Below are 26,015 nucleotides of genomic sequence, written 5' to 3'. Positions count from 1 at the left end.
TACTTGATCGAAAGGTATATCACGCTCTTACTGAACGAAATCTTCCGCGAATTATCCCTCGAAGGGATAAAGAAGATTTCGGAGTGGGGTGTGACTTACACTCTCACACAGCGGAATCCACTCTTTTTTTGGAGGACGTCACAAGCTTTTATGGTGCACATTTCACTTGGCACTCATATCACTCGGGGGTTTTGGGCGCTATGTAGACTCCGGCACCAAATTTCACTCCTCCACTGAAAAAAATGGTACGCCGTTTTACAACCCAGGATGTCAAAAATGGGTCTAATAAGATGCAGCCTTGATTGCCACGCAGTTGAATTTGCATTCATAGGATGTAAAATCAACATAGGGCAGTAAAGGCAGTATCTCGGGATCACCAGGCACATTTTTGATATCTCAAGTGCTAAAACAGCATATTATTTTTTTCAGTTTCGGTTTTAACATCGCACCCTCTTCATGTTTCCGCACCACTTGTGTAGTGAACGTGCCATCACAGCCTTGTTTCCCGAAGACATCGGCCCCCTCCTACCTCGCGATGCTCGAAAGCTCTCGGTCCACGTTGGAGCTGCTCATCTCCTCGTATCATCGGATTTAATGAGCGCTCTGGTGCGTCGCTCGGTTTCGTCAATTACCACGATCCGAGGAGGCGTCGCGTCGCGTCGGGTGGAAATGTCAAAGGATGCGCCTGCTACCCACCACCCACCACCCGCTGCGCCGCGCCACTCGTAGACCTCGAGTCCTTGAAAACGTTGCATCTGTGAAACGGGCCCCGAAGCGCGGATCTCTTCTCCGGGTTCACGGCGGAGGCGCCCCGAGAAGCGCGCAACTCCCGCGGGAGTGGAACGGGGGTCCGGCGGTTGTGGCGCGTGCCCTTGCCCGGGGGCCCCCAAGGCCGCCGCGGCCGCCACTGCGAAATGATCCGGGCCCGTTGGAGTCAGTTCACCACCGGTGCTCACGAATTATGGACCCGGCCACCGGTCAGTTTCGCGCTTGATCCTTCTCCACAGATTGGTTCGTCGTCTTTCGGAAGTGTCTTTCGCGAGCGGTCCCCGTGTTGTTTCCTTGTGCGAGGATTAAGAGTTACCCATAGCCATGGCTGACCTCACACCGCAGTTCGTCATGCGGAAAATCACAGGTATGCATTTGTATCCCTTCCAGACCCTCCTCCCCAGTGGTATAGTTATCTTTTTCCCGGAAAGAAAATTCCCATTAAATTTTTCAAAGCCATGAGAAAATGAGAGAAAAATGCCATGGTTTTGTGTCCCTTTGAGACCACTCATCCCAAGTGGCGCAGTAATGTTTTTCCGAGAAAGAAAATCTCTTTGAAATTTTTCAAAGCCATAAGAAAATGAGAGAAAAATGCTATGGTTTTGTGTCCTTTTGAGACCAGCCATCCCAAGTGGTGCAGTAGGTAATATTTTTCCCGAAAAGAAAATTCCCATGAAATTTTTCAGAACTACAAAAAAATAGGAGGAAAATACCGCCATTTGCATTCCTTTGAAACTATCTACCTCGATTGGCAAATTCATGTCTTTTTCCAAAAATTCCAATAAAATGTGCGAGAGCGCCAAAGAAATCGAAGGAAAGTACCTTATTTTCTATCTCTTTGAAATCATTTATCCCCCGTGGCAAAATCATCTTTCTACCGGAAAGGAAATACCAGTAAAATCTTTTGAAACCACAAAAAAATAGAAGGAAAATACCTTGGTTTTGTATCCCTTTGGAGTCATCCATCTCAGGTGGTGAAGTTATCTATTTTTCAAAAAGAAAATCCCAATGTAAGTTTGGAGATGCCACGAAACTCAGAGAGAAATACCTTAACTTTGTAGTCCTCAAAACCACCCATCCCAGTTGGCGAAGTTATCTTTTTCCCGCAAAGAAAATGTCAATAAAATGTTTGAAACTATAAGAAAATAGGTGGAATAATTCCCTGGGTATGTAACTGTTTGAGAACATCCATTCAAATAGGAAAAAAGCAAAAAATCCGAATAAGATGTTTCTTTTAATCGGACATGTCGGGTAATCGATTGTTTTTCGTTAAGAAGCTAATTTGTAATTTGGTACTTTTTTTCCTTACCAACCCCGCCACCTGTGATGTGTAAGAAAATTGTTCACTTGATTATCAGGAACTTTTTATTCATTGAACTTCTATTGACAACTTTCCGGCACTTAATTAATGAACTGATCTCATTGTCAACATAGAATTTCTGGAAAAGTGCGAGTGAAATTCATGTAAAGATGCACTTCTGCGTTTATTTCAGACAATTTACATTTTGAAAAAACCTTGCGAATCGGGATAGTAAATACTTTAATGTTATGATTTTCTGTATTTAAGCTCTAGTTATGTCATATAACTTTTTACCTACCCATTAAATTAACAAACGTACAACGCAGGAAAAAAATCACAAGCAGTCAACGACAGGCTAGGATCGAAAGAATGGAGCTACTTTTGCGGTTAAGTACTCAGATAACTCGCCGATTTATATTTTTAGTCCCAACTGAACGCTTTTCGATTAAACGCAGATACATTCATTTTTCACGCCAGGTTTGGAAATATGTTCGTCATTCTTTCTGATTCGGTGAGAGCGTTTGTTGCATCAATCTTGACTAACCAAGATTGACAGACTCTTGATCATACTTGCCAGATCCTCCGGAAATCTTTAAATTTTCGGAGAGTCACTTTTTAATAAGCAATTATTCCGTCTTTAGAATGCGTTTATAACCTCGGATCAGCATTTCGATCGACTTCAGAATTTACAAAACCGATTGAGCGGTAAAAATTGCCCGTTTCCGTAACGAGTTTATACTTATTCGAAACCCAATTTTGCGCCTACTCATACTCAAAGAATATTCTTTTAACGCATACCATTTGGAATCATTTAAATCAGATGGAACTATGTCCATTCTGACACAAGCCCTGAGATCCTGAAGAGTACATGCATAAAAGGGCTCATATCAAAATGGATATGGTGCCTCATGATTTATATTTGTCCATTTTATAATGACTGTATTAGTGTATTACCATCAATTGTATGGGAGGATGGACGTCACAGTTGCGATCACTACCCTTTTCTGTTCAAAGTCTTCACCGTTGTATGGCTTAAAAAGTCCTCATAAGACGAGACATCCATGCTTACCCCGTAAAAGTGTAGGAGGACCCCCCCCCCCTCCCGACCCCCTCCTAGCCGCTGATTGAGCTCTTGCATGCCTCGCAGAGTTTGTGATTCAAGTAATTTTCCTTACGTAAAATTTTGCGAGGAACACAATGGTGCCACTAGTTTTCTCCGCATTAAACTCCAACTCCACTTTGACAGCTTCTTCAGATTTAGAGGTCCTGTCAGAAAAAATATTTGCATCATCGTGTTTCTTGCAAAATATTATATCGCAAAAAGTACTTATGAAATCGTAAATCCCTGTAGCGTGCGAGAGCTTCATCGGTTCAATCCCCGGTGGAGGCTTCGCATTCTCAGACGGTCATCTCACGAAGTACAATGGATCGAGTTAATCAGAAAGGTCAGACGTACAATTTTTGCCTAAAACAGCAAATTTCTGTCTATATTTCGTAACATTTTAAATAGTACGGGGTGCCGCTATCAAAAAATTTCACGAGCAAACAAGTGGAACCATTTTTAAAACCTCAAAGTTTTGTATAAATGGAGTTATAAGCTTGTATAGTTTCTAAATTTTGTCCGACCTCTCCCACTGACTCGGTCCACTGTGCGACGATAAAAATCCGGGTGGAAAATTCGTAACTTTGAGGATACCGGGTTATCTAAAGATTATTTACCAATGTAAACAATTACACGACCCCTTCGGATTCACGGTATCTGCTTCGGGCAATGGCATGCGTCAAACTGTTTCTGGCAACCCGAGTGCCTCGTGTTTGGTGAGCCATAGCAGTTTTTATCATTAATTGAAAAATCGGAAGTAAATAACATCACATGAATAGCGAGACGATACATTTTAAAGACCCCGTACTGCTATCCCTTCTGTAGTATATACGTTTCTTGTTTGGAAGCCAGCGCTCAGAACGCCAGCGTGTGGAAGTTTTCGGATCGCGCATCTGAAAATTTGAGGTCCAGTTGCCGAAGTTGGGGTCAAATATCCGGAGCACTGGGGTAAATACCGGAGTCCTCAGATGTGTGACTCGAACTTTTCAGTATATATCGGAGTACCTCAGATGTTCGACCGGAACTTTGGCAGCTAAACCTCCAGTTTTTCCTCACCTCAAGAAATTTCAGTGGGTCCCAATGGGAACCATCACGAATTGCCGGTGGGGACTCGTTGGCCCTCATGGGTTCCGAGGGGAATTTCTCTGCGGGCTCCCTTCGGAGCATTTTAGGAGGGACATCCTATTCCGGCAACTATGGAGCGGACCAATCACGGAGATGATAGCGCGGCGTGGACCGCATGACTCAGACATACGGTCCGACCTCTCGGCGCGGGGCGTCATGGACCGATGTGAACGAGATGAGCAGCGGAGCGCAATCGATGACGCAACGGGCTCCGTCGGAGAGACACGCCAGTCATGCCGGCCGCGGCCAGAGTCGGGCTCGGGGGGTAAAAGTTGTGGATGATAATTAACCCGGGAGGAAGCGACACCCGGGCACCCGGCCGATAAAAACTCGGAGCTCCGTTCCTTGTTCTGTCGCCACAGACCCCCTCCCCCCTCCACCCCACGGCCCCGCTCCCCGCCCAAAGCGATTATGAAAAACGCTAAGCGGAGCAGAAAGCAGAAACGCCGGGCCCGGGCCGATGCGGTGGGTGGCTGACGTGATGGTGACGTCATACGATCCAAAACCGATTGCCAAACTGGAGACCCGGCCAAAGGGAACCAGCCATTGCGGCACACACCAGGACTCCCATGTTATGGAAAAACGCACTACGAGCTTTCACAAGTTGTCAAATTTCCCCGAATGAAACTCTAGTTATTGAGGAGGGTTGTGAGTTACGTTCCTTGAAATTTTCACATATTTTAAATCAAATTGCGAGAGTGATTCGAAGCAAAATATCCGACAGTTGCCGTAAGAATTCGTATTTTATCGGAAGAAATTTGGCAACGCCTGATGGTCCATACGGCGTTTTTCCACAGCGTGGCAGCTTCCAGGACTTTATGTCCACCTACCTTTCGTCCATTAAATAAATGTCCATCGCTATTTATGTCTACTAAACGTTAACTCCAGTCTCTATTAAGTCCACATGATTTAATGTCCGAAATAGTTGCTTAAAGCGTTGCGGCGCGGCAGGCAACTAGAGTCCCTTTATACTGAGAGTCAAGACAATTCGGCTCATGGATGTCACAAACGGGAATAAAGATTACAGAAATTGAACGTTTTTCGTAATCTTTGATCGGCCCATTCTCAAATGCCTTTCTCCATTCCTCCTCTCATTCCGTTTGTTCCTTGCCGAACCCGTAATTCCTTGGTCCATTCCAGATTATAATCTTTGCAATTGGTGAAAATGTAATCTTTATTCCCGTTTGTGACACTGTGGAGGCCTAAAATACGGGAACCAATCAGAAATGGATTCAAATTGTCTTGACTCTCAGTATAAAGGGACTCTACAGGCAACCAGCGTGACATGCGCATAGGCGCCTACAAACCTAACGGGATACTTCACGCGTTGCGCAATGCGTGAAGTATCCCGTTAGGTTTGTAGGCGCCAGTGCGCGTTCTGCGCTGCTAACACGCCGCTCCGCTCTGTGTTAGGCTCAAATATTTAAACTCGCGAAGTCAGCGTTTTTCAACTCAGATAGAACTAGAGTTTAGGATAGAAATGAAACCAAGTATTTACCAAAGACACTTTGAAAAAATGGATCTAAAGAAGAAATTAACATTTCATTTAAAATATGAGTTACGATAATAACACCTCATTCTCTCTTAATTTTCTCATTTCGATACCGTCAATATAATTTTACACACGGACTAAAATATGACGCTTGAATTTGATTTTAGTGGACTTTACATTTGTGGACTTACCTAACTTAGTGGACGTTTTTAGTTAGCCCATTTTTTCCGGAACTGGTAGAATTATTGTTGTCTAACTAACACTTTCAATGCGACAGATCATTGCTACAACTAAAAATTTTAGTTAGACTAGTAGGAGCACCCTTCGAATATTTCCCCTATAATATACGAGACCGCAGGTTCTAATAAGATTTCCCGTTTTACCCAGAATCCGTTGATGCAAAATAATTTCTCTTTCGTAGCATGTCAAACTTTTTTGAGCTTCCTTCTCCCTGGTTTCCAATTTATGGGTATAAAAGTTTATATTATGTATGATCTGTACAATCTACACTGTATACCAACCACATCTTCCGGTAGCTGTAGGTTAATTCATATCTAAATCATTATATCATTCATAGTCCGATCTTTACCGTAGACAGCGACAAAGTCACTCCGGTAAAGCTCCTGATTAAACAGGAGGTCACCTTGATTCTGTATCCGCGATTGACTTGATTTCAATTTTCCATGAATTAACCTCTTATTTCTGCGTCAGCACGCTGCCAGCCGACCTGTTTGGTCTCTCACTGTATTTTCAACTCAATGATAGGGTGCAGAGACTAAATGATCGTTATGAAGCGGAAAATATCTGTCTATATCAAGGAACTTTAAGAACATTGTATCTCGTTAAAACAGTATTTCATGAGATGCACCTTGTTCAATAATTTATTTCCATAGTCCTAGATTACTTCGACGTTTTATGCAGAAGTGATCTATCTGCCTTCAGAATTTGAAAACTCTTACCCCGTCGAAGCAAGGCAATAATGCGGAGGTATACTTATTTTTATTAATTATGATTATATTCGAAGGTCGAAAGTACACTTTCCCCAAGGATGAATGTTAGATTATTTCTCGTTTTTCTTTTCTTTTTGAGTTGAAAGTAGAGTACCTCTGCAAGTGGAGTACTGCCATATCGGCGTCTCTCAAGGATTGGCTTTGTACCTGGCTCTGCACAGCTTGTACTCTCATCCTTCAAGAATCAATGTAAAGAAGTACACCTGGAGGAAATTCGTAGGTTTTACAATTTGATTTAAGGTGTAATAAATGTTGACCAACAATTTAAAACAGTCCATCATGATCGTATGAATAAAACATCGGGCATAAAGAAGTCCCGCCTTTTCCCCTTTCAGTGATCAATGCCGCTTTTTTACTTTTCTCCTTTCCCGTCTTTCCCTCTTTTTTTCAGTAACTTCCATTGCAATTTTTAAAATTATGTAAGTACCTAACGCTTGTCATTTACCTAAAATGGTCCAGCGTCGTTGCAGAGTAAAACTTCGTGTATAAATAAGTTTCCTCTTTTTTCGTTTCATGTTAATTTCCTTCTCGCTTTTTCCATCTTTAAATCGATTAGAATCGTTTAAATTTCTTCGATAGCTATACACGAGGGTTACTAATGTAAAACGGCTCATTTTCGTCGTAAAGTTAGAACTTTGTATACAAATATGTTCTTTTTTTCTCATTTTCATCAATTTTTCTGCTTTTCTTTTCCCTATGTCCGTTTTTTATATCACTTGGAATCATCCAATTTTCCTCAGTGTTCTTGTATAAAGATCAGTCATTTGATACGGCCCATTGTCGTCGCAAAGGTAAAGCTTCGTGTAAAAATAGGTTCCTTTTTCTCTCTCATTTCTGCATGTTTTCCCTTTTGCTTTTCCCTATTCCCGTTTTCCAATTGCTCGGAATCATGCAATTTTTCTCAGTGTCCTTACACAAAGATCGAACATTGAAAGCGGCGCATTATCGCAGCATCTAAAAATTGCTGTGCTTAATGCGAGACCCACTTGTTTCCCCTCTTGTTTTATTAATATCCACCTACAATATTTTCGAATTTTTTCCTTTTCTTGAATTACTCACAATCTCATGATTTTCGTGTATACTTGCACTGCGCAAGGTTAGACACCCGATCGCAGTTCATAGATTCTCATCAAAATTTCTCACAGAACAAGGAGACACTCAGAACATTTTCAATTTTAACTCTCTCGTCAAAAAACCAAATCTCCTCGGACGAAACTACGGACTGAATCAATTTTAACAGTTATAAAGCTCATTTGGACGTATTTCTGCAAAACGGAACTATGTGCATTCAAACATAAGCCCTGAGACCCTTTAGAATATTTGCATAAGAAGGCTCACGTCATAATGCACCTAGATCCGTTTGGCAGGAATACGTCCATTTGTCTCATGTGCTGAATTTTTTCTAACAATTTTACAACAACGAATGTAAACGAGGAAAGTTTTATTCAACATCTCCGTTAGTTATTTTCCAATCTATCATTTTGTTCTCAATAGCGAATTTTATCCTCTCTGATTTTTGTTTTTATCTATTTTTGTTTTTTTAAACAAAAACAAATGATTTACAAATTTACTATTGAGATTTCCTATGTATTCAATGTGTTTTCCATGGATCTTTGATGTGAGCGTATCTCGTGATACCTTAGTTTCAATCCCACCCAATGATACGGTGATGGCAAAGAATATTGCTTACCATCATGTCAATCGAATTTCGTGTATCAGTAAGCTAAAGGTATGCAGACTATGTCATCCTGTAGACTGGCAATGGCAAGAGACTGCATTTGTGAACACTGTCTGTCAGTGGTGTGGCTTGTTTTGCGATGTATCGATTGATCTTCCGTTTAAACTTATGGAAAAGGATCGATAGACAGGGTGTTCGCGACTGACACCTTAATAATCGATTCTCTACCACAGTTTCAAATGGGAAAATATCGATAATCGAGTGTTCACGCCTCCCCACTGCTGTTTGTGCATTCAAACCCGGTGATGACTCAAGGTGACATTACACTCAGTTGCACGGACGCATTACAGTCTTTATAGCTTGTCCTTACAAATCAATTAATTGTTTAATCGCCTGAGGAATTTTTCCCAGAGCAAACTTCGATTATCACGGAACTGTGGCTCCATAGAATTTTTCACGTGTTTCCTGACTTTCCTCTATTTGGAGGGGGGGGGATTAGATGATATTATATATGTTATCTAAATTTAAAGATATTGCGACAAAATTACTGCATATGTAAACTCTTTAATAGTTCTCCAAAGCATTATAGAAGTTGAGGCTGAAAAAGTCTTTCCTTTCACTGGGTGGGGTCATGCAATGGTGTTTTCATATCGTCTCTCATTTGCCAGAGCTAATTTTCATATTTTCCTCTTTTCCCATAGCAATCCCGTCCGGACATGGAGAATTTTGCTCTCTCGGAATGATTTCTTGAAAATTGCTCACCATTTTGAATAAAATAACTGATGTCTCCTCAGCCATGCATCATGCCTTTTTTTGATGCGTTGAGCACCGTTTTACATATTACGATGCAGTTTATTTCTCCCTCCTCTCCCGCGCATTCTCTTATTAGATATTTGAATAAGTTGACATGATTCTAACAAAAGTATTCACAAAAACGTCGGCGACAGAGCCCGTGTGACAGTCTGACTATACTCTCCTGAAGGGATAATATCAATATTCGACCACGTAGGAGCTTTTGTTGCCTACACTAAAAATTGAAGGCGAACTTAAATGGCATTAAGATATCCCCTTCCGGTTCGGTAAAAAGCATGTTGCCTACTTTGATATTGAAGGCGAACAGAAATAGCGTTTATGTAATCTTTTCTCGTTTTGTAAAAAGAAAAAAAAATGTATAGAGCAAATCCTCGATGATACAACTATTCCACTTCTTTTTCATTTCTTCTATCTCTTTCGTTCTATCTGCTTCTCTTACCTTTTTCTTCTTCCTTTTTCTCCTTTCTTCACCTTCGTCCTCTCTTTCTCATCCCTTCTTTTTTCCTCTTTCCTTCATCTTTCTCTTCTTTTCCTCTCGCTCGTTTCTCCTTCCTCTTAATCTTGTCTTCTTCTATACGTTCTCTTTTCCTTCTTGGAATTTGTTGAAGTTTTTGGTCTCATCAAATCATTTTTTCGCTCGTATCTCGAACTACTAAAGAGCTGTGTCTCGTTTTTCCCCTATTATTTCTAAATCGAAAAGAGGTTCTAGCAATATTGATCGTGCGTTAGCCGGAGTCCTCGTTAAAAATCTAGCCTGATTGAAGCGGGTGCTAGGAGCAATCTCTCCCGGCTCTAATTATTATCTCACGTTAATCCATTAAATGCAGTATTTACATCATAAATCCTTCTGTCGTCGGAGCAAGTGTCACGCAATTATATTCAGAGCGGCCACTCGCGCAAGTGCGTCCTTCGAATGCGTGTTCCGAGAGGAGCTTTCAGCAAAAATCTCCACAATTTCGTCACAGTCCCGCAGAACTTAGTCACTCGCCGCCCGTCGGATCATTGGAATCGTATCTTTTTAGTCGCCAATGAAAACGCAATAATATACATAAGTATAGAGAGAGAGAGAGTTTGACCGGTTGTGTGCTGCGTTCTGATTGGTCGCGCAAAACAGGACTTCATGGGGCTTCCAAGGTGCAAGAGTTCAAAAATACTGGCCGGTTCCTGTAATCCGGCGTTTTTCTCTAGCGGCCCCAGTTTCTCGATAAACGTGCAATTTCAAAAGACTGATTTGAAGAAAATTGTCGTTCTATGTGCGCATGAAAGGAGGGACATTAATAAGGACCGTGTTTGGGCCCGTCCCGAGTTTCCTCAAATCAACGATGTCTTTCACATTGAGGATCTATACTTTCCGAAATGCATTATGATTCGGTCCTTTCCGGTCTCTTCTCAGGTCTAAAACTGGCCTAAAAATGGGTTTGATGGTCGATTTTTATGAGAAATGCATGTTTGCAGTCGCATGCAGGAAAATCCGCATTTTCCGCCAAAATCGGCCCTCAGACCCAGATTTATGCCAGTATTAGAACTGAAAACAGACCGAATATGACCAAATCATGATGCACTCCGTAAAACGTAAACCGTCAATGCGCATAGCATCGTTGAGGAAATTCAGCGAGGACGGCCCAAAAACGACCCTTATCGACACCCCTCCTTCGTAAGTGCGCTAAAAAAATTGAAGGAAATTATTCTTCGCGCTAAGTTCACAAGAAGGAGCCGATTCCCCAGCTGCGACAAAAGAAGGCAAATGGAAAAAAAAAACATCGAGCGGAAACCTGTTTTTATGTCCTTTAGACGGAAACGCATCTGAAATCGGGTCCAAGAATATCTAAAAAATGACAGGGGACGAAGCGTCAACCGCATTGCAATCGTGATCCACTTGGCACTTGATCCGGGCGCGGAAAGTCGAAACGCCTTCAGTTTTTTGCTTATGCAACACGCGCATCCAAAGAGCACGAATAGTTGTATCCAGGGTCCCAGGGGTTACGAATCAACGCAACGTCGTGTCGCGTCGTGCACCGCCTATCTAAGAGTGCACTAACTGGACGTATTTCTATCCAACGGAACTATGTGCATTATGACGTGAGCCCTTTTATGCACATATTCTTATGGGTCTCAGGGATCATGTCTTCATGCACATAGTTCCGTTTAACGTTGGTCCCTGTTCTCATTGGCAATTATTTTGGGGAGTTCCTCCGAGAAAAACCCATGTTCGGAGTTAAGTATTTCCTGTGCGAGGACCAACGACGATGCTGCCTCGAAAGCTCGAGCAAAATGGCTCAAGAGCCGTGAGCGGAGCGTTTTCGTCGTGTAGGAAACGCCACAACGGGGTCATTGTGCAATGCAACGCGCTGCTGAGTAACTTTCCCAACGAAGAGCGACCGACAACATAACGAACGATTAAGCATTGCAGTAGCAGTAGCAACCACCGGAGAATGCAAACGGGAAACTGGGGCTCCTGCATGCCACTCCGATCCAACCATGACCAGGGTGCCTATACCACGCTGAAAAAGCACGGCTATACCTTCATGCCGTCCTTAGGAAAAACCTCCTATGGGCTATCGAGAGTTGCTACATTTTTCCGCATAAAACATGGGTTTTTCAAGAAAGTCATATTTTCATACGTTTTAGATTATGTATTGCGAACAAAATTGTCTCAATTTTGAAGAAAGATATTCAGCATTTTCCCGGTAAATTAGTTTTTATTGAAGGAAATGAGGCAACGTCTGAAGGTTCATATGGCGTTTATCCTCAGCACAGCAGCATGAGCATTCGAATGTTGCCAAATTTTCTTTATAAAGTATAGTTATTTTAGAGGAAAGTTCTGAATATTTTCCCTTTAAATTTCCAGGCTTTTTAGATGAAATTACGAACAAACTTCTATGAAAAATCGGAAGGAATATATTTAAAAATTTTCCTGAAAATGTGTGGTTTTTCAAAAAAAAAATTGGCAAAGAAAGGCTCATACAAAGTTCTTACTTAGCACGGCGAACTGATACTCTGAAAAAGCACTGATTTTAAAAGTTCGGAAAAAATTTCCGTGAGCGGGTGCGGACACACCAGATTTTCTTTGAACTTTAAAAAATAGCCTTAGGGGTATGCAATTTATCTTTTGGCCTTTTGCCTTTAGTTTCCATGCAGATAGTTGTTTTTATGGGCGCGAGCCGGAAATATTAGTTACCTAACGTGAAATTTTGTCTACTTGAATTACATGAAAAAGAACCACGTGCCTAGGATTTTCGTAGCTCATAGTACCTTTTTGTGTAATATATTTTGTCGACCCTCTGACGTAAGGGCGAATTTTCACTTCCTTCCAAGTGAGCCGCAGAAAGCATGGAGTCATACTGACCACGTGGAAATTGAGGTACGCTGTTACGTCAGAAAAATGACTATTAGTACATTCAGAAACTACAAAAACCCTCAAAAACATTTTTCGGGCAAAAAATCCGGTCGAGGAAATTGACGTGTCACTTCCTTTTCAAGTATAAGATAGGCAAAAACCTTTGATGAATTCCCAAGGTCCACTAAGACTAATAATCATCAAAAAGTTCAAAAAAAAAAATAAATCCCTTGCCAAAAATAAATAAAAAAAACCGATTTTGAGATAAATCCCTCGAATGAACTTGAAATCACAAAATCGGTCGAGGATGTCAACTGAAACTTTTCCCCCTTTAATTATGAGCTCCGCAACAAGCGTGACTCGCTTGTACCTTTTCATACACGAGCCGCACGAATTCATCTCTTCTTCTCTCCTCTCCTTCCGTCCATGGACAGAGGTCCAAAATTTTTCGGATTTACTGACGCGACCGGCTGCGGCTCGATGCTCTCAGTGAATCGGTGCCTTCTTATCATCCCTGATGTCGGCTTCAAGTCGGTTGCAATTTCACCAGTCGACCCATTTTTCCATAACCACATGTTAGACTTTTTCGAAACATGATTCATCTGAAACATGGATTTTTTTTTTAAGGGAGCTTACCATTTGCTTTGGACGGTAGGTAGGTTGTAAGTAATAATTGTTCTTATACTCTATCAGTTAAGTATAAAATACATCTGTACCATTGGATGACATTTCGACAGACACGTTAGGTCCGGACAAGTGAGGGGATTTCTGAATCGCAAAATTATTAGTGGAATTGTTATAGTGGAGGAGTTGAGTCCCTTCACGGAATGAGCCCCACTTAAGTCGACAGGTTGTACGTGTTTCTCTCTGACTTATGTGTAATCTTAGTATAATCCACCCATGTTTACGCACCGAGCCGCAGCCGGTCGCGTCAGTAAATCCGAAAAATTTTGGACCTCTGTCCATGGACGGAAGGAGAGGAGAGAAGAAGAGATGAATTCGTGCGGCTCGTGTATGAAAAGGTACAAGCGAGTCACGCTTGTTGCGGAGCTCATAATTAAAGGGGGAAAAGTTTCAGTTGACATCCTCGACCGATTTTGTGATTTCAAGTTCATTCGAGGGATTTATCTCAAAATCGGTTTTTTTTATTTATTTTTGGCAAGGGATTTATTTTTTTTTTTGAACTTTTTGATGATTATTAGTCTTAGTGGACCTTGGGAATTCATCAAAGGTTTTTGCCTATCTTATACTTGAAAAGGAAGTGACACGTCAATTTCCTCGACCGGATTTTTTGCCCGAAAAATGTTTTTGAGGGTTTTTGTAGTTTATATCAGGTCGTTTTTGGGTGAATAAGTACCTAAAGGTCTGGCTGTACGAAGAACTAGCAAAACCGAAGCGTCGAAAAAACACAAGCAGTGTTGTTGATTTCTCCATAAGCCACCATGTTAGAATGCCGGTTTGGTTCACACTTTGTATAAGTCAGAAATTAAATCCCTATATGAATAAAATCCAGGAGTAACATACATGAATGGATTTATTATGGCTTTGACCATCTATTTATAGCAAAATTTACACAAATTAATATCGATTGACTTAAAAAATGTCGAAAAAACACAAGCAGTCGTTGCTTTTCCCGTAAGCCGCCGTGATAAGAAATGCTTGTCGGTTCACACTTGGTTTAAGTCTCAATTTACTTCCTTTTTGGAATATTATTCAAGAGTATGATACATTAATGGATTCACTATGGCTTTAACTACCCGTTTGCAGCAAAATTTGCAAAAATTAATGATGATTGAATTAAAAATGTCGAAAAAACACAAGTAGTTCTTGATTTCTCCATAAGCCACAATGATGATAAGTGCCGTCGGGTTCACACAGCGCTACTGGTGGAGAAAAGTGAAAGTGAAAACTAGGGTTTCGGCGTTAGCCGCGAGAGAGCGCACCAATGCTGATTCTGAAACGAATCTGCAGGTGTTCATTGGTTCATGGTTGAGAAGTAACTCTAACTGCATCATGAAGAATGTGGCCACCACAATTGAGTCCTTATTTTTACTGAACTTCAGACAGTGGGAAACGCACACAGAACTGTTGTCAAATTAAATGATGTTTTTAATTAATAATAATGGAAATATCGTGATCTTTTTATCCAAAGGAGTGATGCCAAATCACGGATCGGTTGGGAACAATTGAATCTATGAATCGCTGCATTGCAGCTAGTGTCCTTTGTCCACCCAATGACAAAAAATTATGTTGGTACCTGCACTTGGTATAAAGATTGACAACTGACTTGACCTATTTAATTTATTATCTTATGTGTTCTTAATGCAGTAAATAAGTCTGGAGATCTAAGTATTGGCATGAGTTCATTAGAAAAAAAGGCTTATCTGAATGTGAGAGGCCAAAGCGGTACTTACGGTCACCATACCTGGGTTCGTAGGCTCACCCTCGTACCTACTGAGACGGCAATCTCCATCTCTTGATCGGAGGATATGCCGCACCTAGTTGGTAAGAGTGGAGAGGCATTTATGATTACATTGATACCATGGGGTCTAATTGTATTTAGCCTTGATTAACACGATCACACTTATTGCAATGGAACTAGACAGGAACACGTACCTACGTATCTTAATACTGAAGTCCTCTAAACAGATGGGCGATACATTCTGTTACTCTTTTAAATAGAGGAGGGATGGACGCACCCATTTCACACAGCAATTTATGCAAGAAAATGAAGCCTTCATTGTATTTTTATCATCAACTTATGAAATTATGAGAATAAAACGGGTACATACCTTTCATTAAAGACCTTGTTATACATTGTTGGGCAAAATGAAGTTTCTAACAACTCCTGACGCAAAATCAAAGCGACTCAGAAGAAACCAATTTGAGCAAATGCTCACAGTCAAAGACCTTTGATTATGTGACATTAAGTTGACCTATGATTGAACTGTTCCGAAAAGGGATGGAATTGTGCCTCACATACTCAGGTTCGCAAGCCACGCGTAACAAGAACGGTAGAAGAGATAGGAGGATTCCAAGATAAATCATGAAGGAAACATGTTCTTAATGTAAATAACATACACTTCAGAGAAGCATAATCACTCCAGAGCACATAGGTTGATGGCAAGATATAGAGCGAATAAATTTTGGTCGAAGTTCAGTGACAGTCGCATGTGAAGGCCGAGGCTCATATTCCAGTAATTTTTAGACTTTAGTCACGAGCATGCATTCTGTGATGTAAATGCTGCTTCCTCTTTAGAGTTTGGCACAATTTCGGTGTAATTTCGTTAACGTAATTTACCTGAATTACATCTATCGCTTAGGTCAGGTACTGACATAAACATGACGACATAACCTCACTTAAAAATTTGTCACATTTTCGTTCAATAAAATAAAGATACCACTTGAAAATTTTAAGAGAAACTAAGGTAATAGTATATCGGGCTCCAGTAGAACACGTGAGACGTAATAATATGAGTATGTAAATATAGTAGTTAGCATCTACAAAGAATTAAACTCTTATCCAAATTAGGTAAATCTATTCACAACTATTCACAACTAGTTAAAGAGGTTGGCAACGACCGACCAGAAATCACTTGAGATTTTTAAGAAACCAATGAAGTAGTGTATCGGGATAAAAGTGGGCGTAATAATATAAGTGTGTAATATTAGTTAGGATCTAAAATGAATTGAACTTTTAAATTACATCTGTTCATTATTCACAAATAAATACAGTAGATGGAGGTTGATAACGACGACAGGAATTTCGTTCCCGAAACTCGGACGAACCTGAACAGAATGAACCAATGGCGTTGAACCATTATATTACTGGTTTTTTTCTAAATTCAAAAATTATAGCTAAAATTTTGAAGGATGTAAGCGGATGCTGGATTATCCGTGAGATAAAGCGCTTTTTTATGTGGCAAAATGAAATCCTCACATCTTCACGGAGTGCCCTTTATATAGGCTCCATTACAATCCGCGGCCGGGTAAGCGAGAAATCTGTTGTTAAAGATGGTCATGACGGGCAGTTTAGTCGTATTTTCCGTAATTTCTCTTTAAGATCACTAGGAATGTTACAAAACTGTAAAAACCCGTGGACACGGTAACATGACGATTCTTTAGGTACCCACTTTTATGGGTCTAAGGTTTACCGTTATCGCGGAGTTTGAGTGACTTTCTCAGTACCCTGGATTCTTGAAATTCAAATTTCCCGGCAAAGTAAAAAGTAAAATTTTCCTTGTTTTGGGTCATTAAGTGCTTATAACTTTTTGAAAACTCAATGGATCTTATTGAAACTCTTCCACTTTGTAGTCCTAATTGAGATGCGTCCGTAGACACCAAGATCGTAGGAATCCGTGCCGTCGTTTGGGCTGCAGTCGAATGGCAACCGAATCAATTTTCAAGTTAAGGGAGTTGCCTGTGACTAAGAGTGTCGGCCACCCGTTTGTTATCGGGACTTTAGTAGGACGTCATTTTCCTCGACCGGGGGTGGCTACCGCCACTCTTGATACCATATATTTTAAAGATCCCGCTCTGCTATTCTCCCAATAGTGTAACATTTATCTACGGAGGTCAACGCGCACCAATCAGTTATACACACAAATTGACTTTTCCACTAGTTATATTCGACGTAAAACACGGATAATATCACGGTACCACTACCACGGTGTATGATGTCGTCCGCCGTGTTTTTTTTCGGGCAATGTGTCCACTAAAATTGAACTAAAGAGACCATAAATTTGTGAAAATCCAAAATGATACCTTTATTCTACAGTGTAGAAATTACTTTTGGAAATCAACGCTCATCAGTGGCGTAAGTTGATTGCGGGCCCGGCGGGCCTTACACATAAGCCTGACGCTCAGGTTCGTCTAACAATGACTGCTCACCAGAGAATCGAGCAAAACAGGGTTGGCATCCCCTGCCTAATTAAACAATCACCAGTCATCATTACGCGTATTTGATTTTATTTTTGCTCTAAAAGATGCTTATCACCTCACTAGGCAAAGATAGCATTGACCTCGTGAAGTAACCTTTGCCTCACTCGGTTGCATGGCTTAGATTGTAGGTGCTCAAAATATATTTTTTTGTGAACCTAGTTCCATTTTGAGTATAAATACGTCGACATATAGGTATTCAATACTTGACAAGAAGGAATGAACGTATGCCGCGGTAAATAGTAGGAGCAGACGTTACGCAATCTGTTTCTAGCGCGGCTCTGTTTCCTCCGTTTTGGCGGCGAGCAGTGACCCATTTCCGTGCCCGAGATCAAGGTCGCGCGTCCCAATATCGCCAACTTTATTCGTCTCGAAATATTAGCCCCCCCCCCTTCCTTTCCTTCCCCCCATTTTCCCCTCTCCCCCCTCACCGAAATTTCCTAGCCAATCCGAGTCCTATTTAACGGTATAATACGATCGTTTTATCACTGCACCGCGTGATCGCTTCAGTGCCCAGTAAGAAACGCCATCGTCAACGGACTCGTCGGGTAGATGCGTGGTTTTTGCCTTGTGTAAATATTAGAATGAAATATTAATAATCAGGCATGTGGCGTGGCGAAAATGCAGCGCTTGGGCGGGATAGTTGCAAGATTACGCAAAATATCCGGCAGCTATCTCCATCGCTCATCTTGATTTTATATGGTCTGGTGAGAGGTGGTCATCGAACTGTTGTAAGGTGGTACGTTTTACAAGGGAAAAGCGTGGCCGGATCGGGCGGGGTGCTTGCCCCCTGGAACGAAATTTTCTGTTACTATTTTCAATTTTCCCTCTCTACGAGTGTTTCAATCAAATCTTTTGGGGGCCTTTAAAGTCTTGAAGTGTTTCGAGGTCCTGAAACTAGGATATCAGGGGGTATCAGGGGGTCCCTTACAGTTAAGGATTTAAGGTTCCAAAACGAGGGCATCCGGGACCCTTTGTTTTCTTAGAAACGTTGACCGCCCACAGGCGTACGTAGGTAATTTGCTAGGGGGTCTGGTCCCTTACCACGGAGGAAGAGGGAAGAGGGCTGATATACCCTTCAGTTCAGAGGGAGAAAAAATTAATTTTTCAACTTTCAGCAAAAGATTCTTTCCAATTGTTTTGTTATATTCAATAGATTTGGAAAATATTTGAAATTTTAAATCTAACTGGTGGCATTCTGAGGCTTTTATGGTGTAAATTTTTGAAGACTAACTAAATGAACACGCTGTTTTCATTAATCAAAAGAGATAATCATCCTTGACAAAAGTTTTTCCTACCATTAATAACTTCTACAGCGGGGAGGGGGGGGGCAGCTGATTTTATTTTCAATTCTAGGGGGGCCAGGTCCCTCCTGCCCCACCCTCCACCCTTTGCCGGAGGTACCGCCTTCAATTCACGGAGTGTACAACTCGCAGTGTGCGGGACCTTTCCCCCTCCCTCCCCAGCACCGCGGGCCCCTGAGCGCAAATCCGGCCCTGGGGAAAAGGGGCTGATTGAGTATACACTATACATTATCAATTATGTGGCGAAACTTAGCGCGGATCCACGAGGTGGCGCTGGCGGCGTCACGCCGACGAGACCCCGCGACCTGGCAACGCGGCGGCGGTGGTCCACTTTCTTTTCCAATCCGCGGCCGCGATTCGCCCCGTGCACTTTCGCCGCTCGTCTTCCGCGAATTTACACGCAGCTTCTTCGGCCATCGGGCAGTTGCAACCGAAGCTCCACAACAATCGGATCAAATTTCCACCTAGGAAATGCGAAAACTCTCGGGTCGAGTCTGAGCTTCCACCTTATCGTTTTTCGTTATGTTCCGGGCAAGTGTCTCTATCAATCTTCTCGCATTAGTGAAATCGGAAGATCGCGAGAAAGAGCCCAAACCAGTCGCTTAATCGTCATAATCGCGGTGTTGTGATCGGCGTGTTTCGGAAATTCGTGTTGGAAGTTTTGGAATTGACCGGAAGATTTTAACATGGGTCACGATATTTACAACTACGGCGACCGGCTAAGCTGGGAGAAACTTGGTGGTTGGTTCCCGTTTTTCTTTCTCTCTTCTTTTCGTAGGTTGAAAAGGCCGAGGTTTCGGCTGCCGTCAGGATCGCAATTTTTCCCTGAAAAATGAGTTCTTGCAATTGCATGTGAGATATTTCACGAAATTCCAGACATTTTTGAAAAATATTGAAGAATACTTTTGATTGTCTTTTCTTTACATCAGGGTGGTGATGCTGAGATCACACTATTTTGCGGGGAATGCAAGCCCAGAGATGGCCGTTTTTGACCAAAATTGGTCTTGCTTTCCCCGCAAAATATTGCGGATCTAGCACTATTTTTCTACCTCATTACATATAGTTCGGGTCACATTTTGTCTCTCTCTTTTTTTAAAAAATCTATATACTTCTTGTCTGAACGCAAAAAATTATATTTTTTAATTTTTTTATTTTCGGTGGTCTTAAGTGCCTGTTTCATACCGAGCCCCTGGAAAAATGTTTCATATTTTTCACAGTTTTGTGAAAGCTCATGAAATATTTCATTGACATTTCCAATCTTTCATTTGTTTTATTTCACTCGTGGAACCTTGCTGCCGCGCTGAATGAGACAGACAGCGGACCGATTATTGAAACTGATAGATATAGCGATAGACAAAGACGACAAAAGGGATTTGGAGGGATCCTATTGGTGGAAACGGGTTGTTGCAATGGACAAAGGAGGTAGGTAATCGACTAAGTAACGGCAACCCACGAGAAACCCGACAGTTAGTCTATCATTTTCCCCCTTAGTCGATGAGAACACCCATTTCAACCAATAGAATTGCTTTATACCCCCTATGTCATCTTTGTCTATAGCTTTGTCTATACAGTTTCAATAATCGCCCCGCTGCTAAGTCACATATTGAAACCATGATTCCTCATGTGGGCAACGTTTTCCGAGGGAATAAACTTTCTTTGCCAAAGAACGAGGAATACTGACCTAAGTTGATCGGCAAAATGCCACACTATTCTCATAAAGAATGTTTCAATTTGAAATTTTAGTGTGTTATTTACCCTCAAACGACCAATGAAACGTGATAATTCGATTAAAAAATGTATCTCCTTTAAAGAACTTTCCACGGGAAAGGGGACTTCAATGCTGACCCCATAATAATAACCTTTCCCATTTGCCGTAAATAGCGGTGGGGTGAGAAACTAATATTGTTCATTACCGTTGTAGCATTGCATTTACACCTAAAATACTCGAAAACCCCGTCAGCAAATCGTTCGGAGTCAGGAAATTCTCAGATTTTCTCTTTTCTTCAAGTAACATTACGTGAAATTTTCGTTGAACAACTGTATGAAAAAAAGTAGCGTAAAAATGTTATATGATTCTAAAAGTCGCTCATGTCGGTGCAAAGTGCGATAATAATTGCAAAATATGCGACGTTAAAAACTAAAATTTTATGTTATATTCATGTTAAATTTCTGCTACAATTTATTGAAATTAAGTCACTTTTGACGAGTAAGGTAGCATTTTTACAGGAATAGGAACAAAAAAGGTTTCTTAACTTAGATATTTAAACAGATTTTTTTAGAGTTTTCCCTTTCGCTTTTCTTTTAAAACCCGGTGCTACCAGTGTTCACTTACACAAAGTAAGGTTTGAGGTATGATGGTGGTATGAAATGAGTATTGTAATGATGAGGTACTCTATGATAGCAAATACTATAACTCTGATAGCATTCACCAGAGGTATAGTAACTGTTACCAGATGTCTGGCTCTCCATACCGTGCGGTATCACTGGGCCAAAAATCAAGTAGATTCATGATAGAATTTCACATATATTCTGGTAAAATTTGTCTTACTTTTTTTTTAGTGTGGTGATCATTTGAGTTATCTAAGTAAGTCTCTAGGTTACCCGTTGCTATTGTATGGAGTTCAAGTGCACGGCATGTACATACTTTAACCTTTGCTACCAGACGATAAACAGGCTTTATTGATTCTTGAGCGGGTCAAAAGTTATCGGTCATGGCTTGTGCTCACTAATACTGTATTTATGCAAATACGGAAAGTAACGCAAGTTAAGTCCACAACGTGCGAGAAACGTTGTCATCGCGTCTAGCAACTTGCGGAAATTCTTGTAATATCAAGAGGAAGTCCAAAACACCATCTCCGTTCTGTTCCTCTGAATGACGTCCGATTCTCATCTCAGTTTCTCGTGATGAAAGCTTTTGAATGGCAAGCATTGTATTTTGAAAATATGTTGCTTATTGTGCGAAGCTAGGTCTTCAATTGCTTAATCTAATTTGCTGAGTCACACATTCAAACACCGTCTCGTAGCAAGCTGGCAATTTTTTCCTCTCGTATTGCCCGAAGTCTGTAAGTAAAGTAAGCAGAGGGTTAATATACTTGACCTCTAATAATAATTAACTTCAAATCACCGACATTTTTTGTACCTTATACGAAAAGCCAAGAGTATTATATTTCCTCCAGCAGTTCATTCTCACGTTCATTCTCATGTTTTATTATAATTCATTCCTTTTTCATCGACTTTCTAAAATGGCCAAGACGTTCTGAATGGCCAGAGATTTACATATATAACTGCAAAGCTAATGTGCCTTCACTGAAGCCTTTACAAAAGGAGCTGAAGAACAGTCTTATCTGTGTGTTATTGTTAATTTTCCTTGTCTATACTTTGACTTTTGGAGATCATGCATTTTGTATGATTCGGTCCTTTTAAAACGAAATTATTGACAAATTCGGTGTAACTTCACTGAATCATACGCCTCGTCATGTTCGGAGACTGGGATTTTTCCTAGACAGAATTCGTTGTTCACCGTTGAGGAATGAGGTTCTCACATAGTGTGAGGATTTTTTTTAAACCATCTTTTTCCATGCCAGTTGTGCGACTTGATCAACTATTAAGCTCAAAAAAAATTCAGTGAACCTCATCTTGGAAATATACATTATGAAGATTGCTCTTCTATGAACGGGAGGGGGCTTCAAAAGTCGAGGTTGCAATATTGTAAAAATTGGTCTTTATGCATAACATTGATAAAACACTTTTAAACAAAATTCGACAACAGTCACTTTTTTAAAGTTTTAGAATATTTTTTTACGGTAGCATTTTTTAAAATGTTTTCGGCAATGCACCAGGCATTGTAATACTTTTGAATTTTTCTTTACAAGAAATGTAGTCATTGAAAAACATCCTACAAATCCTTACAATGTTTTAAAAATATTGCTGAAATATCGTCGAGTTACAGGGAATACTCGTGTAACCGAGGTGTATCCCCACGACGTTCGCATGAAAAAAAGTTGGAAGTCTGAAAAATAATAGGCTCCGGCCTCCTTTGTTTATAATGTCTAGTATGGCTCACGCATTCAGAGCTGCGCCTTTTTCGCATGACGAATGTCAAACTTAATTATATATTTTAACGTGCAGAAAAAGCACAAGTCTGAATATCCATGAGCCATGCTGGTCATTACTAACAACGGAAACCGAGGCTCACAAGTCTTCGGACCTCCATTCTTTCCGTGTGTCTCGATTCAACTTTAAGAGCTTTTCCCGAGCTTGGAAGTTGAGTTTATGGGCTTCCAGTTGGAGTCTCGTGCTTTTAATTACATAAGAATAGATGATGGCTCAAATCGTAAATCTCTGGAGGCAGGAGCTCTATGGCCATCTTCGCGCATCTGAATACGTCATCCCGTCACTTACAATTAGATTCATCTTGGCGACCACCCTACACGGCGCTGAGCACTCATCTGGAAAAATAATTTGCCAAATGACGAACTTATAAGTGGCGTCTGATTTATCTCCGGTGGGTGATTCGCATCTTCATCTCGATCTATAATGAATCCGATTCTGCAAGCTCCTCGACAGGAAGACGCGCTGCGGTCGGAGGAAATTAAAAGCGACGAGGAATCGAAAGAAAGGTCAAACAAATGCCCCCGAGAATGTTCGACTGGAATGACTTGCCGCGCCTCACAGTGGGTCGAGTCAATAAGAGAGGTCGGACAAAATTTACAAACTTTAAAAGCTTATAACTCTCCGTCAAATCAAAACTTTCAGATTTTAAAACGGTTCCATTGATTTCCTCGTAAAAATTTCTTCAAGTGGCACCCCTCGAATTTAAAATGTGATGAACTAAACATCAAAATTTGCAGTTTTAGTCAAAAATTTCGTGTCCGACCTCTCTAATTGACTCGATCCACTGTGCGCCGGTGCCGCTCAAGACGCGAGCCTTGACGTCTTATTCATATGATGTGTCTGCGATCGCAGTGACAACACTAGATCCGTGGCGTGGCGTGCTTTGCGATATATCGATTGATCTGCCTTTTAAACCTATGGAAAAGAATCGATGAACAGGGTGTTCACAACGAACACCCTAATAATCGATTCATTACCACAGCTTCAAATAGGAAAAGATCGATAATCGATCACTTAGGCCTCGCCACTGTAGGATACGCCACGAAGATGTTTTCCCGAAAAAATCCGAATTTCGATTTTGCCTCGGAATCGAGTTTGGAAACTAAATATTAACCAGAAAAACCAGAGCGGCAAACACATCAAAGTATTACCAAAATTCTTCATTCGAGAGCTTACAAAAGTTTGGGGACGAGTCATCAATTTGTCCCCGGAAAAAATATGGTTTGAAGTATTGGAGTATTGAAAATTAAATATCATCCGAGTTTCTGAATTGTTACACTGAGGATACAGATTTTCCCTTTAATTATGGTAAAAACTGGAGCAAACAGTCAAGAATGATGACACGCAGTCCTACAGCATTCCGAAAGTCTTGTAGGCGCTAGTATGACTGCACTGCGTTTGGCGTAATGCGAGAAGTATTCGTGCAGACTTGTAGGCGCTACTATGGGCTGGACGCCAACCGCGCTGTTTGGCGCAATGCGTGAAGTATTCATGCAGTCTTGCAGGCACTGTTTTACGTTTAACGTCGGTCACACTCACGGACTGTGTTTGGCGCGATTATTCGAACTCGCGTTAGAATAATCACGGCATGCAATAGAGTTCCAATTACCAAGAGACTGGCAGCAAATGGTGTAACTCTGCCCATATTCGCCAAAAGTATACGATTAATGCTTCCAGACATCTGATTATCTTTACTCTACCCCACAGGAGCTTAGTTCAACAATCAAGTAGACTCGTTATAGAATTTATCATACTCCTCATAAAATTTACCATACTTTTTTTCAGTGATGAAGTTATTCAACATTTCCATCCGAAAGAGTCTACTTCCATAAGAAGAACGCTTAGTTTCGCTTCAAAATTATTGAAAATAACTTCAAAATTAGATAGCGGACCTATTGTTAAACGTAGCCGCGTTAACTATGCGTTCACTCTAATTATGATTAGATCTACCAACCTTTACCTCGAGTAAGGAAGGAAAAATTAGATGAAAAGTTAGATCACCACTTATGTCACCGTTCAAAAAGGTCAATTCCGCGTCGTGTGGCTCAAAAAAGCATTTTGCCCAACATTTTTTGAAAATCGATTCTTTAAGACTACTTTAAAGTTTTAGAATAAGAAACTGCGTGTCTGACGTTGAAATTTGAGGTCATTAAACCAAAAAAAGTATAACTCAGCATCGATGGTGAGGAAGCTGCGATCTCTTTCTCACATCCTCAAACAGTTATATACAGGACAATAATTAGCTATTTAAACTCATCGTTTACTGCTAATATTCATCATAATTAATGACCTTGTCTTTGCGCAAAAGCAAGTTGATATCACTCACAATCGCAGAGGAGCCTAGCACAGTTGCCAACTGATAACGAATACACACTCGTTCAATGTGATGTGACGTCATATCACAAGTAACCTGTAAAACCTTGTACATCGGTCAGTGCGCTAAAAATTGACGTTTCCCACTCTGGTGCGCCACCCTCTGTCTCGACAATTTTTTTTAGATTTCCCAACTCAAGGAAACAAGACAAATTTTAAAAAAAAATCTATCAAAACTAGCAATCTTGTCGAATTATTACAATATAGTCTTCATCACATTTGAGATGCTCTTGCAACTATTCAGTAAAGAGAATAAAGTTTTGGAACTTTGTATTTCTTCCAAAAAAACCATGCATAACTTTTCTCAAAAATAATTATTTTTTGTGAGGATATTTTGTAAATTCGCATGCTCATTCGGCGGGTTTACTTGGCACGACAGATTAATGTGCGTATATTTTTTATTTTCTCACGAACACGATTTTAAAAACACTCCAATCGCGTCGGTTTCCCTCTCCTTAATGCAATCTAAACATTTCCAAGATTTTATGCCAGAAACGTGTATAGAAAATATTGGATTCAGAGAAAAATCAGGGTAAATTTTTCCCGTTGCGAACCGTGTCCGTAATGTTACGTAATGTTATCTGTTCGATGAGTATGCAACCAGGTTTGCCCGGTAAGTTTTACCACAATCTCCTGTGGAAAGCTCTCTTGCGAAAGTCACG

At 40.9% G+C, this 26,015-nt stretch overlaps 1 protein-coding gene across 4 annotated transcripts in view; it reads left to right on the top strand.

Moving 5' to 3' along the window:
• The window catches only part of LOC109030904 (alpha-tocopherol transfer protein), a 103,876-nt gene that overhangs the window by 54,937 nt on the left and 22,924 nt on the right, over positions 1–26,015 (top strand). Inside the window, exon 1 of one of the 4 annotated variants that reach the window (XM_019042118.2) lies at positions 917–1,135. The exons of 2 other annotated variants lie outside the window; for them this stretch is intronic. In XM_019042118.2, the coding sequence (XP_018897663.1) occupies positions 1,093–1,135 (43 nt within the window). In that variant the 5' untranslated portion in view covers positions 917–1,092. Of the gene's footprint in view, positions 1–916; positions 1,136–19,277; positions 19,609–26,015 lie in introns of those variants that run through there. One more of the 4 variants, XM_019042117.2, reaches the window with a different exon arrangement.

This window comes from Bemisia tabaci, chromosome 5, assembly GCF_918797505.1.
Source record: "Bemisia tabaci chromosome 5, PGI_BMITA_v3".
NCBI lineage: Eukaryota > Metazoa > Arthropoda > Insecta > Hemiptera > Aleyrodidae > Bemisia > Bemisia tabaci.
Note: the sequence above shows the minus strand (reverse complement) of the source record. Positions and strands in the feature narration are given on the sequence as shown.